The sequence below is a fragment of the Cornus florida genome, unplaced genomic scaffold (genome assembly GCF_030987335.1).
Source record: "Cornus florida cultivar Cherokee Brave unplaced genomic scaffold, ASM3098733v1 CherokeeBrave_3.0.0_Hap2_Chr06, whole genome shotgun sequence".
Lineage (NCBI taxonomy): Eukaryota > Viridiplantae > Streptophyta > Magnoliopsida > Cornales > Cornaceae > Cornus > Cornus florida.
In genome coordinates this window covers 26,913,084-26,928,646 of record NW_026775576.1, presented here as the reverse complement: position 1 = coordinate 26,928,646, position 15,563 = coordinate 26,913,084, and the positions used below count along the sequence as shown (strand labels likewise).

At 34.2% G+C, this 15,563-nt stretch overlaps 1 protein-coding gene across 1 annotated transcript; it reads right to left on the bottom strand.

Annotated features, from left to right (window-relative positions):
- Positions 1 to 1,889: 1,889 nt before the first annotated feature.
- On the bottom strand, positions 1,890 to 3,319 carry LOC132314821 (uncharacterized). Its single transcript, XM_059813630.1, has one exon. It carries the CDS (start codon positions 3,138 to 3,140, stop codon positions 2,196 to 2,198), a length of 945 nt encoding a protein of 314 aa, XP_059669613.1. The 5' UTR covers positions 3,141 to 3,319; the 3' UTR covers positions 1,890 to 2,195.
- Between the last annotated feature and the right edge of the window lie 12,244 nt (positions 3,320 to 15,563).

The window sequence follows — 15,563 nt, the reverse complement described above, 5'->3', positions numbered from 1 at the left end:
TTGGGTCCATGGACCGGGCCAATTATTAATTCATTGTAGCCAATAAAATAATAAGTCCAAAGGATTCTCACTCATAGCCCAACTTGATATTGAAATCCTATTAGATTTAAGACATGTGAATTAGAGATTGAGAAGGATTTGTTATTTTCTTTTCTTTATCTTTAAGTTGCCTATAAATATACATGCTCTATGTATATTTTAGGTGTAATTTTTGGTAGAAGGAAAAAGGAACCTATTTTCTTTCTCTAGAATATTAAGTTTATGTTCTAATCTAATGGAGGCTCCCACAAGTCTGGTTTTTCAAGGTCGTTCATGGAGGCTTATGAGTGATTCCTAAAGGCAAAACAATTACCAAGGAGATGGAGATCCAAGGAGAAAGCATCTTACTAAGGGATTTACAATAAGTGAGAATATTCACTTTAGAGGAAAGATTTAAAGATTTACTAAGACCTTTGATGTAAGTATTCAATCTGTTACTTGAATGATACATCATATTTTATTTTTGCATAAAACTTGTCTCTATGTGATGAATCAAGATTTATGAATCAAAATCCCTCAAAAAGTTTTTAAAACTAGCACGTTTCCCAACAAACAATATATATATATTCAAGAAGCGGTAGCACGCTTTTAAACCTAGATTTAAAAGTACGTTTAATTTATTAATTTTATTACTTCAAAATATTATTATTTACTACATATTTCTATTTATGCGATTATTTTCCCTTTTAACCTTTCATATATTGTCTTTTATATAATTATTGATACAACAATAATTAATATCATCTTATCATATAGACTATAGGCTGCAGGAGAGGTCCACATTAATCACTTTCCAAGCACTTTTAATGAAATTGTTTTTATTATCAACATTATTATTGTAAATTACTACTAATTCACGTTATTGACCAATTGCAGTCATGTTCAAAGTACAAATTGCATACAATATTGAGTACGTTGGAGTTCAAGGCAAGGTGGGCCTGGTCCACCACCTTTCTTCAGAGAATCATATAGGCTTTGCTTTCGATGGTTACATGCATGGTGTGTTTTTTTCTTCTTAAAGCTACTGTTCAAAAGGGATTGAAAACGTTTAATATTATCAAAGTATTATAATTTGACTTGGACGAAAATGCTCAACCCCCCGTAAACTTTGCTAGGTTACTGAGTTCAAACATTCGAGTCACAACTCAGTTGAGTCGTCTCAAAAGCATCAAATACTCAAAATTATGATTATATCAGATTCGTATGTGAATCATGCTACTCTAACATTGAAGGGCAGTCGAGGAGTAACACCGAAGGTTTTTTTAGCCTTTATATGGCTTCATGTGAGACTAGTCAGAATTCGAATAGTTATTATAAGCATTCAATTGTTTAGTTATTAATTAAAGAGCATAAAAGAAGAAACGTGAAAAAAAAAATAATTTACAAGATATGATGTTTTATGGCAATTCAGTTGAATAAGAACTTTCTTTAAAATTTGGTGTGCCCAAACTCGAACCCCTGCAGCTATTAACATTTAACACTTCTAACCTTTATAACCAAAGGGCCTTTGACCTAATGGTATAACTTCCTCATCTTTAAAGAAGAGGGGAGAGGTTCGAATCTGTGTGTAAACAAAAAAGTGTGTGTGTGTTTGCTTTACCATTTAAAATAATAATAAATAAATAAATTGTTAAAATGGGGTCTCACATTAACGAATCTATAGGTGTAAGATGTTAATTTTTGGGAGCTATTATATATATATATATTGTTCAAAAAGTTCAAAAAGGATAGACACAACACGTGTATTTGCAATGTAATTGATTAAAAAATGTCCAAACCAAGTCAACTTGCTAGCTTAATCAGTTCAGACTCGAGTCACGAGACTCATGACCCTGAGCCGACTCGGCTGAGTTTATAGATTTTCGTCCCAGCAATCAACTAAAGGTGTCCAAATCCAACAGAATCAACTTAAAATCAGGTGGTTGTCTATTATCAAATATAATATACTTTTCTATAAACACACACACAACCAATCCCACCCCAAGCTAAAGCCATCAATACAAACCAAACAATAACACAACTTTTTACCTTTTACTCTTTTGCCCAAATTGCCCTTTTCTTTACTTGAACAAATTGGGCAATCAATTCATAACCACAAACCCTAATTTTGACACATACCTAATTACATCTACACCTCAAATCTTTCATCCCTTCTTTCACCTTTCCATGTCAATGGAAGCAAGCCCTTTTCCCATATAAATAGAACTCTTCAAATCACTGAGTTTGCTTTTCTTCTGAGCCTCAACATCCTCAGTGTCTTCTTCTCCGTCTTCTGCGTACTTTGTTAATGACTGATAATCAACTGTACTTTTTCCATGAATCTTCATCAAAGCCATGTAAATGGATATACCGAAAATGGCGACGCCTATTAAGTACCAGCTAAACTGTAGATTCACTAGTGATTTGGCACGTTCAAGCGCCTCGTGATCGTGGCACCGGACCACTACGTGACCTTCTTCCAAGTTCATGAAGCAACCTTTGGGGATTAATTCTGGTGTCCAAAGCATAAAGCCCATGAACATAAACCAAACACCTTGGAACAATATGCTAAGAGACCTAACAAAGCTGACCATGAAGCTCTTAGGGTATCCAATTCCCATGAGGGTGGTGGTGAGAGACACAAAGATCACTATTTGGAGGAGAAGGTGGTATTGGCCTTCGACGCCCATGTGGTCCGCGGAGTGGAGGTGGAAGAGGAGGAGCTGCTGGCCAAAGGCGATGGCTCCGAGAAATTGGGTGAGGCCATACTGAGCTTTGGGGCCTATTCGGTCAAGGAGGATGGCGAAAGCCGCGTAAACGAAGAAGGTCATGGATATGGAGGAGTGTTCAAAGTTGTGGAGGTGGTTGGAGGGGATGGTTCCGTCAAAATCCAAGGGTTGGTGTTGTTGGGGGCCTATGAAGAGTTCCATGGCTATGGACATGGAGGAGCCTCCCATGATCAAGAAGAGCTCTAGGTACCTGAGCTTCGAGGTTGGAAACCATGGCAGAGATGTGTAGGAATTTGGGTGGAGAACATGGAGCTTGATGTGGTTTAGGAGGTGCCATAACCCAATGACAAAGAAACCAAAGCCAGGTGCAACATGGCCCACCAGACTGCCCATTTTTGTTACAATTTCTTATTTTTCTTAGTTGTTTTGTCTATGGAGAGAGAGAGAGTTGTTTTGTCTTTGGAGAGAGAGAGAGAGAGAGAGAGAGAGAGAGAAATGGAGTGAATAAGGATGGGAGGAGAAGGGGTTTTAAGGAGGGTTGAAGTATGGAATGGGGTTTTAAGGAGGGTTGAAGTATGGAATCCTTGAGGCCTAGAGACTTCTTTAAAGGGCTTTGAAGTTTGAATATTTGAGGCTGCGTAGCTTGGGAAATAAGATTGGCAAAAGTTGACCAAAGACCCCTTATAACCAAATGAGTTGGAACCTTTTATTCTAAGAATTAATTAATTAATTAATAGGATCCTGCAATCAGAATACAATTTTGTATTAGCTAGTTAGTTTTATTTTATAATTATTATCTGTCGTGTCAACTGTCAAATAACTTGCTCTCGTCCTTTTACTTGCTCTCGTCCTTTTACTGGCAGAAAATTTTGACCTCTCAACTTTCTACCTGCTATGACTTTTTGCTTGAGTCGAGTAAATTTTTTGGGATAATTTTACTGACAATTAAGTAGTTTGGTCAAATATAAGATTAAAATATTTTTCAAAAATAATTATCATTTACATTACAAATCGTTTTTCACTTACATCTTAAAAGTTAATTGACAAGTATGTCAAACCACTTTTTACATATAAAAAGATATTTTTACCCTTTGATTTTGGTTTAACCCACTAAATTATTTCTTTAATAATTAAAATTACATGTTTACCCTCATTTGACTTTAGTTTGACTATTCAAATGACATGTTTACCCTCCTTTTCCATATACAAAAATAAATAAAATAGATGATCAACATCATACAGTGTGGTATTGAGGACTATTATATGCCACACAAGTGTCCGGTTCTATATTTTTTTAAGAAAATTAATGAAATTTTAAGTAAGAAAATTTTATTTTATTTTATAAAAATTAATGAAATTTAAAAAGAGAAAGAGAAAAATAAGAAAAATTTTAAAAACTAAAATAGAATAATAAAATAAAAAAAATCACCCATTCATATATATATTTTTAATATTTGAATTATATATGTTTAGGTTCGTGAGCATTGCTTATTGCATGTTTATGTTTTTTCAGATTGGTGGATTTGTATGATTTAGGAATTAATTGGTTGACAAAAATTTCAAATTTATTACTCCTTTTATTTTTAGAGGAGTGCTAACTGCTAATTAATTAGTTGACTTAGGAATTAATTGGTTGAATTTATATGTTTATTCAAAAATTCCAAATGGGTTGATTTAGGAATTAATTGGTTGAATTTATATGTTTATTTATTTTTGTTAATTTTTTATTTATTTTTTTCTGTTTATGGGTCCCCTCCCTCTCCACTCTCTTTCTCTCTCTTCTTTTTCTCTCTCTAATCTCTCAGGCCAGACAAGTCTCCGACGCCGACACCATCAACAAAGACACCAACTCTCATGCCGCCACCTCCTGCAACCCATCTGGTGCATTCCCATTTGGTGCACTCAGTTACATCCGGTAAGCCCAACTAATGTCGAAAACTCTTAAATAAACAGGTGGAGAGAGAGACAGAGAGATTGAGAAAGCGTAGGCATCGATGGTGGAAGTGAACCCATATTTGCAGACCCAAATTACAGAGGCACCGACGATGGTGCCAAAATAGTGGAAGAGAACCACTATTTGCAGACCTAAATTGCAGAGGCATCGACGATGAACCCATATTTACAGATCCACTTGATCGGCAATACGCAGTTGGATGGAAGGTATATGGATTTGTTCGGTGATGTATGTAGATGGCTCTAGAACTTGGGCTTGATGGTACGAAATTTGGACTCTAGAAGGTTTTGTGTTTCTGTAGAGAAGAGATCGAGGAGCAATTGGGTGGAGTTAGAAATTCGGGAGCAGAGAATTTGGATAGAGATAGAGGAGAGAGAAATAGTGTGTGTAGGGGTAAAAAAGTCATTTATATTATCTAATATTTTAGAATAAAAGTGATTAAAAAATTAGGGGCAAACATGTCTTTTCCTGTAATACCCCTAATTTTAAAAAGGATATTCCTAGTATTTAATTTATTATTTAAGTGCATTTTAGTTGATTATGTGTCATTATTTTTTTTATTAGGTGCTTAATTGTTTTCTTTTGTGGTGATTTAATTTATTTAAATGATATTTATTTTTAGTTATTTGATTGGAATTACTTGTTAGTGTTTTAATTATTTAATTGGCATTAATAGTTTAAGTGTAATTGGTTTAGTTATTTGATTGGAATTACTTATTAGTGTTTTAATTATTTAATTGGCATTAATGGTTTAAATGTAATTGGTTTAGTTATTTGATTGGAATTACTTATTAGTGTTTTAATTATTTAATTGGCATTAATGGTTTAAGTGTAATTGGTTTAATTATTCTATGTGTGTCTTATTTTATGTGTGTCTTATTTGGTTTAATTGGGTTTACTAATTATTATTTTGTTCAATTAGATTAATGGTGAATAGGGTAATTAGGTAAATACATCTAACTAGGGTTTTAATTATAGTATAAATTAGGGTTTTATATTATAGCCGTCGTAGGTTTCTACGTTAATTGGATGGGCCGGTTAGGATTCTGAGTTGGACTTAAATGAACCTAGGGTTTAGGAAAACTCTATAAGTATAAGGTAGACGTCTGTGTAGAGTTTTTTTTAAACAAAGCGCACGTTTTGTGGAAGTGGAGAAGGAAAAACGCAGTTTTTCACATTCTGCCAAGGTTTGATCAAAGCTCCGATCCCACTTCGTCCGTGGTCCGATCGAGCTGAATTTTGGAGGAGAGATTCAAGACTCAGTGACGCATAATCTGAACGGTTGAGATTAGATTTTGACCTCGGGAACAGTGATTCGTACTCGTGAACAGTAACTGGGTCGCGCAGGTTTTTTCCATTCTACCCAGATTTCATCAAACAGCCGATTCTGCTTCGTCCGTGGTCCGATTGAGCTGAATTTTGGATGAGAGGTTCATGACTCAGTGATGCACAATCTGAACGGTTGAGATCAGAGTTTGACCTCGGGAACAGTGATTCGTACTCGTGAACAGTAACTGGGTCGCACAGGTTTTTTTTTCCATTCTGCCCAGATTTCATCAAACATCCGATCCTGCTTCGTCCGTGGTCCGATCGAGTTGAAATTTGGAGGATAGGTTCATGACTCAGTGTCGCACAATCTGAACGGTGGAGATCAGATTTTGAGTTCGGGAATAGTGTTTCGTACCCGTGAACAATAACTGGGTTTTGGAACTCGCCGGGATTTTTTAAGAAGATGACGTTGAAACTTTGAACAAAAGTTTCTGAGGCAAGATTCTATCCTTACTCTTTCCCTTAGGCTTCATACTCTTTACACTTTTAAATGATTCCAGGATTAATGAAGATTAAACCAAACTAAAATGATATCTATTTTGCTATGAAACTGGTAGTTACAGTAGTGTTGTATGCTTGTTCAACCTAGACTAAGCATGTTTGTGGATGCATTGTGGTTCTGTGGTTCACGTTTTCCTTACCACTGTTAGTATAAATTATTGGAAGGATGGGTCTAGATTATAGTTATCTTAACTTCTGTAATAGCAACTGTTGGAACTTAAATACTAGGAGGATTTGAGTTTAACACTAGATCGGTTTTGTGGAACACTATAATTTGAGCATGTCTACATACATACTGTGAATATTATTTTGATACTTACATTATCACAGTTAGTATCAACTGTGGAGGTTAGGATTTTGTGATACATACGCTACATATCTGTATGTCATTTGTAAGGTGTTAAATGGAAGTTTTAATTAATTCTGTCTTTATATCAGACTAAAGGGAACAACTTAAATTGGGCATGTATATGTTGTTGTTGTGACCCTGTTTATCAATGCTTATATTATCACTGCTAACATTGAATGTTGGATGTTGGAATTTAGTTGATATATACTTAATTTATTGGTATTATTGACTACTGGAGGATTGGAAAGTAGGCACCGGTATGGGACGGTGGCATACTAAGGATGGGTTTGGCTTTTAAAACAATACCATTACCCACCTACTTGGAATAAGGATGGGATTAACTAAAAGTTAAGTCCCATGGATTTGTATTGTCATGGCAACTACTTGTTGAGCGGCAATACCAGGGATTTTGGATGGATTTTATATAGGTACTGTTATGGTGCCTCGATATGAGCTTGAGCCTCAGGACCGATGGCTAGGGAGCGTATATGCATCGGAATGTGTAGCTGGCTACGATGGTTGGAGGTGTACCCTGTTTAGGTATAGGTACATATGCCCACTTCGTGTGCGTTTTAGTATGTTACCTCTATTCAGGTTGAGACCGGCCTGTAGTCCAGTGAGAGTCCTTTAGTGTGACTATATATATATTTACGGACTATTAGCTATTGTTGAATTGTTTTGGATGTACATGCGTATCGGGCCTCTGTTTGGATTGTAGTAGTATAGAACTTGCGCGTGGGCCTGACCCACTTCTATTTTTCAGGTACACGACAGTTCCAGGCTTAGACGTGTTCGTGCTGAGCAGAGGTCTCTATTCACTCTTCCGACGATGTAGGGCTCTCTCTATAGTTTTATTTTTGGACGTTTATTACAGTTGTTCTATCTTCCGTTTGGATGTTTAATAAGGGTCCACTAGAGATGGATTCCCAAGTTGTAAACTGATGGAGTTTTGGAGTTTGGGTTTGATGGATTTTAATAATTATAATATTTTGCGGATTCTATTTTTAGTTCCTTCCAGCTTTAATTTCATTTCTTAATTTATTTTGTATTCCGTGTTCATTATAAAATATTAATTGTTTGATATTCCCTCGGGTTTGGGCCTGGGCCTGATCAACCCGTGTCTCGGATCCGAGGGGTATCACATTTCCCATGTTTTTAACGTAGACAGTAACGGAAAAGCGAAAATGGACCTAAGTGATAGTTATCTTCGAAAGATGTTTTAGACTGATATTTGGTCAAACTACTGGGAGAGTCAGTGAAATTATCCCTAATTTTTTTTATGAAATAAATTAACTATGTTGAACTTGATGTTGAGAGTGAATCTTCTTGAGTTTTGTTTAGACAAGCCGCCCCAACTTTCTCTCCCACCTCTCTTTTGACTTTCTCTCTCTAACCCCTTCGCCTTTTTCATCACTCTGTCTCCCAGCTCCATTCCATGAGAGTGGGATGATGCTGACTGCCTCTAACAACTTTAATAAGCTCGACGTATTTTAATAAGTGCGTTTCGTAAATATTTTTCACTCCGTTTTTATTTTTTTCGGTTAAATCTATTCATATTCGATTCGTTTTCGGATCACATGAGCGGATCTATAATTTCCTCCGACTAGCTCTTGGTCTAGGTCGATTTTGGCTTTCCCTGCCTCGATTTAATCTTTTTCCCCTTGATTTGATCTTGTGCGGGGTTTCTTGTATGTCGGAGCGTCTTGTGGTTGTAACTTTGGAGCGGTTGTCGTGCTAATGGCCAGACCTTTCGGTCTCTCCAGTTTGCTACGTTCTCCCATGGTGGTTCCGTTTATAGAATGTTGGGCTCTGTTTCCTTCTGTTCTTCATTTATTTGTTTTGCTTCAAGATTTATATGTCTTTTCTGACTTGGTTTTATGACTCTTTACTGCCATCTTGACTTTTGGCCTTTGTGCTTTTGAATGACAAAAAAAAAAAGAAAAAAGAAAAAAAAGAAACCTTGATGTTGAGGAATTGTATACTACTATTTTCATGTTCAAAAACTAATGACTTCATATAATATGATAATAACTTCTACATAAATTATAACACTCTTTTCTATTGTCGGAAATACAACAAAGACATGACAGAAAGAACATAGAGTTTCAAGGTGTTTTTTTGAGCTAAATCTAATTATTATTATTATTTTTTTTTCTTCTGGCAAAACAAGAACCAAAGAAGAAAAGACCAAACAAAACAACACCCAAAACCCGAACACACAACTAAGAAACTAAACTCAAAACATCTTGCACAGCAAGTTCCACAATTCTAGGTGGAATAAGGATCCAACACCTTATCGGCGGTCACACAGTGACAAGAAGCTCCCCCAAGGACATGAGCCACCTGATTATCCGATCTACAAACAAATTATACCTTTCAAAATAAAAAATATCCACAAACTATAATTGCTTCTTTCTTACACTATAATTATAGTATCAAACTATAATTGCTTCTTTCTTACCCTAAAGGCTCAAATTATTCCTTTTTCTCTCTTTCTTTGTTGTTTTCCCAATATATAAAAGTGAATCAACCTTTTTTTGTTCACATTCATAACAATTTGATATTTTGTTAGTTGAGCCTTTAGGGTGTGTATTGATACTATTTTAATTTTATTTTTTACTTGGTAAGAAGAGAGTTGAAACATAGACTCTCGTATAACTCAACAAAAGTACCCCTCAAATACAGCCTTATTATATTCTTATTAATGTATAATTCATGTGACTTTTTTATTTTCTAAGGGTAATTTTGACATAACAAATGGTAGGACCGTAGGACTGTAGTCGGTTAAGTTTAATCTTTTACTTTTTACTTATATCCTCAAATGCGAGGGTAATTTTGTCATTATAAATGTTGAGTATGCAGGGTAAGCATGACGCCCCGACAGTTACGGTAACAAGGTTAGTACTTTCTGAAGGCTTTTTAATAACACACGACACTTATCTCGTGTTCTTTAGCTTGTCTTATTACATTATGTTAATAAAATAATTAATTTAATTTAATTTAATTTAACACCCTAATCTCTTCTTTTTTTCCTTTGTTATTTCTTTTGCTTGCACGTTTTCCGCAGGCCCTAACTTATTCAAATTTGTCATTCACCACTGTGGGCCTGTGGCAACAAATATATATATATATATATATATATATATATATATCAATTGTTATTTTTAAAAATAATTGTAAAGCGTGAATGTATTTATGAATTATTTATTTATTTATTTATTATTTTTAAGAAAAATAAAATGCGAAAATGATTATCTTACGTAATAACAAGTCTATTATGAACCATAAAACACTTATGTGTACAATATCGAATACAACTTAAACATGTGTCAGACATAACTTAAAAATTTTAATGTATATATTTTGTAGACATGAGCATGGACACAACAAAGACAAGTTTTGGATACTTTCAATAAGGACATGATAGGGTGCTTTTGTAATTATTAATTTTTAAAAAAAGATTAAAATTTAATTCAATTTAAAATATATTATGGGTAAAATAAAAAATAATATAAAATCTAAAAACAAAAAACTTAAAGAACAAACGTCTAACTCTAAGTTCTAAATTATTGGGTCGTTAGATAACAGGAGTAAAAAATATTATTTTATATAATAATAAATTAAGTTTTTTTTGACGTAGCTAATTGAAATAAAGAAATAGAAAAATATTATATTGAATTATTATTAATATGGAAGATTACATAAAGGTCTAGAATGTTTGGAGTTAGGTGAGTGATGAATAAGTAACTATAAATACTAATATGGCATGTATAATCATATGGTAATTTGTAATATGTAAGAAACCTAAGTGATAGGTAAATGAGTAAATTTGTAATCTAACAGTATCAATATATTGTATATGTGTCTTATTTATTTTTAAATTTACTGTTTCCGGTGTCTGTTGGTCCAGTGGAAATTTTGTTTTTATATTAATACAGTGATTCTATTTAAACCTCTATTTATACAGTTTCATTAACAAATTGTAACAATCAAATTGGGTAATAAAAAAAAAAAACATAGAACAAAAAATTGGAGCATTTGTTAAGTATTATATTTGATAAATCATCGCCAAAACAAAAATCATACACAAACTTGCTTAAATACTCCAATATTTTCATAAGAACTTAAGAAATTGTTATAAAGAACAGCAAACTTACTCGTTAAATTTGTATCTGGGCCCTCCAAACCCACCTGACATTGGCCATCAAAACTTACTTAACATTTGGCCCATTCAAATACCCATCGTATAAAAACTTTCATCCAAATAAACTAAAGGCATACTTGATTTTTTTTTTTTCCAAGGCATACTTGATTGGAAATGTGGAATCTTATATATGTTTTGTCCATTTTGTACATGTTTGTGTAAAAATTGGCTTATATTTATTTTTGGAGATACTTGATGGCTTGAAATGTTTTGGTTTATAAGAAATCTAAGCTTAGATTTTCCTTTACATTGTAACTATATGTTAGGGTTTCTAGTGTGAAGGAAAAAAATTATTATAGCCTGTTTCGACGTATAATATTTTTCTCGAAAAATATATTTTTTTGAGGCGTGTAAAATATATTGTCGAAAATTAATAAATAAGTTAGTTTTGTTAGGTTTTAATTTTTTTTTTCTTCGTAACTATTTTACGATAACCAAACACCAAAAAACACGAAAAATATTTTTCAAAAGATATTTTAAGTTCAAACAAACGGATATTTTATGTTTTAAAACTTCCTTCAAAAGAAACTTTTTGGGCCCATCGCCATAATTTGCTTCATTAACGATTGAGTAACGATTTGGAGTCTGAATGTCATACAACTCTCACTGATTTATGTAGGTGGAGACTAAATGTCATTAATATTCCGGACTTGATAATGCCATCAAGTCCAACTCGTATAAAATTAATCAGATTTGTCCAACTATAGGACTCCCTATGATTCATCAACACTGCATACATGTAACCAGCTCATAGGAGGTTTCCTCGTAAAATGGGTATAGGAGGACCGAGTTAACTCTTGGTAACTCATGGGAGCACCTCTAATTTTGTTTCTAAAAGTGTAAGAAATTTCTTTACACTTTTGATTTTTTTTTTTTTTCACATAAAAAATAATAATTCACACCACACATGAACATTAATTCCCCCAAAAAAAAAATAAATAAATAGCACATCCCACATATAAATATATACATGCCTATTTAATTAGTGAAAAACTTTTCCTCTTCCTTAAATAGAAAAGTGATAATGTATTTAAACTTTTATTTATCTCTTTTAAATAACAATTTATTTTAGTTAATTATTATTTTAGAAATTTTAGAATTTTTTTTTTTTTGTTAAAATGCATATTCACGACATATATATTTATATAGAGAAATGATACAACTTCCTACTTAATCTGCCGATTTATCCTCCAAATCCAATGTGGCTAATCCACGTCAGGCAACAAAAAACATTGTTCTTTCTCTCTTCACTCCCTCTCCACAATTCCCCTCCCTATCTCCCTCTGTTTCGGGTTAAACCCACTATTTTTTCTCTAAATGCAATCTTCAGACAAATCACAGAGGCCAAGGGACCTCTGCAGAGAGGACAATGGAGGCTGAGAACTAGGCGGTGGAGACGTCGGCTGACTTGTGGCGGCTTAGATGGAGCGACGACAGCTGAGAGTCCGGCTGTGGAGTATGGCTATAGAGATCTGACCGGCGCAAGGAACTGCAGAATGGATCGACGAGAATTTAAGGCAGAGAGCTCAACTTCGGATGATGGCGGCTCGCGGTCACGGAATGGTGGCGATGATGTCGTTGCGCCACGGACGGCTAGAGAAACAGCGTGGAGAGAGGAACGAACTACGACGGTGAACTGACAATGGGCGAAGATGGATCTCTGGCGCAGCGATGGAGGGCTCGGCGGTTGTAATACCCCTAGTTTTCAAAAGGATAAAATGGGAATTTAATTTTAAATTTTGATTTTTATTTCACTTTTTATTTAATTATATGATTTATTTGTTTTTGTTTAAATTAATTGTTTTGCTTGGTAAATTTGTTTTGTTTGTCTAATTGTTTAATTGATTGATTGTGTGTTTAAATTAGTATTGTCTAATTGTGTATGTATTTTATTATTTATCTGACTTGAAATTGTTTATGTATTTTGAGTGTTTTATTTAGATATATTTATTTATTTATTTATTTTCCTTAATTTGGTTGAGTGTAATTAATTAATTAATTAGTTAATTGTAATACAGATTTAGTTGGGATGAACGTAATTGTTTTGTCACTTATGTGTACTACAGTAGTTGCGTATATTTAAATTTAGGGTTTTAAATTATGTAAATAGGGTAGCCGACGTATTAATAGGCTGGGATTAGGATTAGGGTTGCGCAAGAGTCTATATATATAGAACATTATATCTGCAAGGGTTTTGAGAGACACCTCATTCACGTAATAGTTTGGAGAGGTAAAACATAGAGAAAGGTGAGAGGAAAACAGAGAGAGTCTCGAGTGATAATCGGTGAGGCTAAACGAGATTAAGTAAGGAAACTGCTCGTGGATTGAGCCAAGGAGCAACCAAAGTAGAGGGCAGTGGACAGAGGAGGAAGGAATAGTTTTGGAAATTCTGAAACTTAGAGACGGCGGTGAAGATTTCAAACCGGAATCGTAAGGCAAGTTTCAGTCTATTCCTTTCCTATAAACTTGTGTTCTGTGCTTTCTAAATAGACTCCAGGGATGTAATAAAACTTTAAAACAAGTATTTATGCATAATGAATTAAATTGAAATCTGTTCTACGTTTTGTGTATAACTGTGTTTGCTTTCTTGTATAGACTGCTTTGATTCGGATTTAAACCTCTGTAAATCAATTTATAATGGAATTCAAAGAATTTCTAGGGCTGTTTAGACCTTGTTTGAACTTTGAAAACTTTAGAAAAAAAACTGAAAACAGAAGGTTGAAGTTCGCCGTGGAAAAAGAAGACGAACAGAGGAGTAAAGAAGGCTCAAAATAGGAGAGGAGAAGGCTCCAGATTGTGGAAGCCATCTCCCCCTTCAAAGAGCTAGCTCCAAGGGGTTAGGGAGCCAGCTCTAGGTGGCATAGAGCCTGCTCTTTGATTTTAGAGCAGGCTCCCTTGGTTAAGTCACGTTTGGATGCATTCTGGAGCTGTTTGGGCACTGTTTGGGCCATGTTTGAAATTCTAAATGGTTTCGGGGACTGGAATGAGAATTCTAAAAGTAATTTCAAGGGATTTTAGTTCCTTTAATTTTATATTTTGGTCCATAGGGTAAATGGAATAAACAGTGTAAAAATAAGCGACTTTGTACGCTGCTAACGGATAGGAAGGACTAGTGCGCTAAGTTTTGTTTTAAAATTTTAACGGACTGTTGCATGGAATCTAAACATGATATTATGCTATAGTAGGACCCACAATGCATAATTTATCCTAATATGCTAAGGGTTTTCACAGTGTGGGAGTTTTAAGTAATGACGCACATTGTTGGCGATTGTAAAGTATCTAGTTGTGTAAATTTAATTTAGCAACTTAGATGACTGGAGGATGGTTTTGAAATCTATGTTAGATACAGAATAGGGTCATGTATCTATTAGACCTTATTTGTGCATAGGTTGGATTTTAATTAAGGAACTAATAAATTAGGTTTCATTAATTAAATGGAGATTGTTATTTTAATGGTTAAACTGTTCTATATGTTTCAGCAACTATTGGTTAGTACTGTGGATTTTCTGAGTTATAGTTTGGCATTCTCAGCTTTATAATTGACTCTTACTATTGTTCATATTGTCAACTACTGGACTGTATTATGGGTTAGTTGAAATTTAATTAAATGAATTAAATTGTCAATGACATGGATGGATTCTGGATATTAACTTGATGAACTATTAATCTTTGTCTCGTTAATTACATGGATGGATTCTGAATTGCAAGTTGATGAACTGTTTAAATTTTGTATATCAACTATTTGGATTACGTGGATATGATTTGATGAACTGCTTAAAATGTTGCATCATTCAAGGATCATTTGCATTATACGTACCGGTATGGGACGGTGACATATCAGGGATGGATTAGATAAAAAAGCTAAGTCCTACCCCTTCATACATAAGGAATGGATTGACTAAAACAATTAAATCCTACATGGATGCATGTCCTGTTAACTAAAATAGTTGAACGATATAACAGATATTTGTTTTATCTTTTTACACTAGGAAGGAATTTATATATATACCTATGGTACCGTGATACGAGCTTGAGTCTCCTGATCACGGTTAGGGTATGTATATCGCAAAGGTTGGGTAGCTAGATATAGCTAATGTTCCCTGGTAGGTTTAGGTACTTGGCCGCTGGAAAAACGTGTTTTATATGTCACATTCTACCCGGGCTGAACTATGTTATAGGCTAGTGAGCATCCTATAGTGTGTGTATATATATATGGACTATTTTAGATATTGCCGAGCTATCTAGGATGTATCTACGTATCGGGTTTATGTACGGATTGTAGTAGATTGGAACTTGCATGTGGGCCTGACCCACTTTTATTTTTCAAGTGTTCGTCAGTACCAGGCTTAGAACTTGATCGTGTTGATGCAGATACAGACTCTCACTCTTCCGACTACATATGATTTTCTTTCTTATTTTGGTTTTGGATTTTAAATCTGTAAATGTTTACCAGTTAGAATTATTAGGGGTCCACTAGAT

Bases quoted from the DNA above. Each gene is read 5' to 3' on its own strand.
- LOC132314821 (XM_059813630.1), bottom strand. From the start codon at position 3,140: ATGGGCAGTCTGGTGGGCCATGTTGCACCTGGCTTTGGTTTCTTTGTC.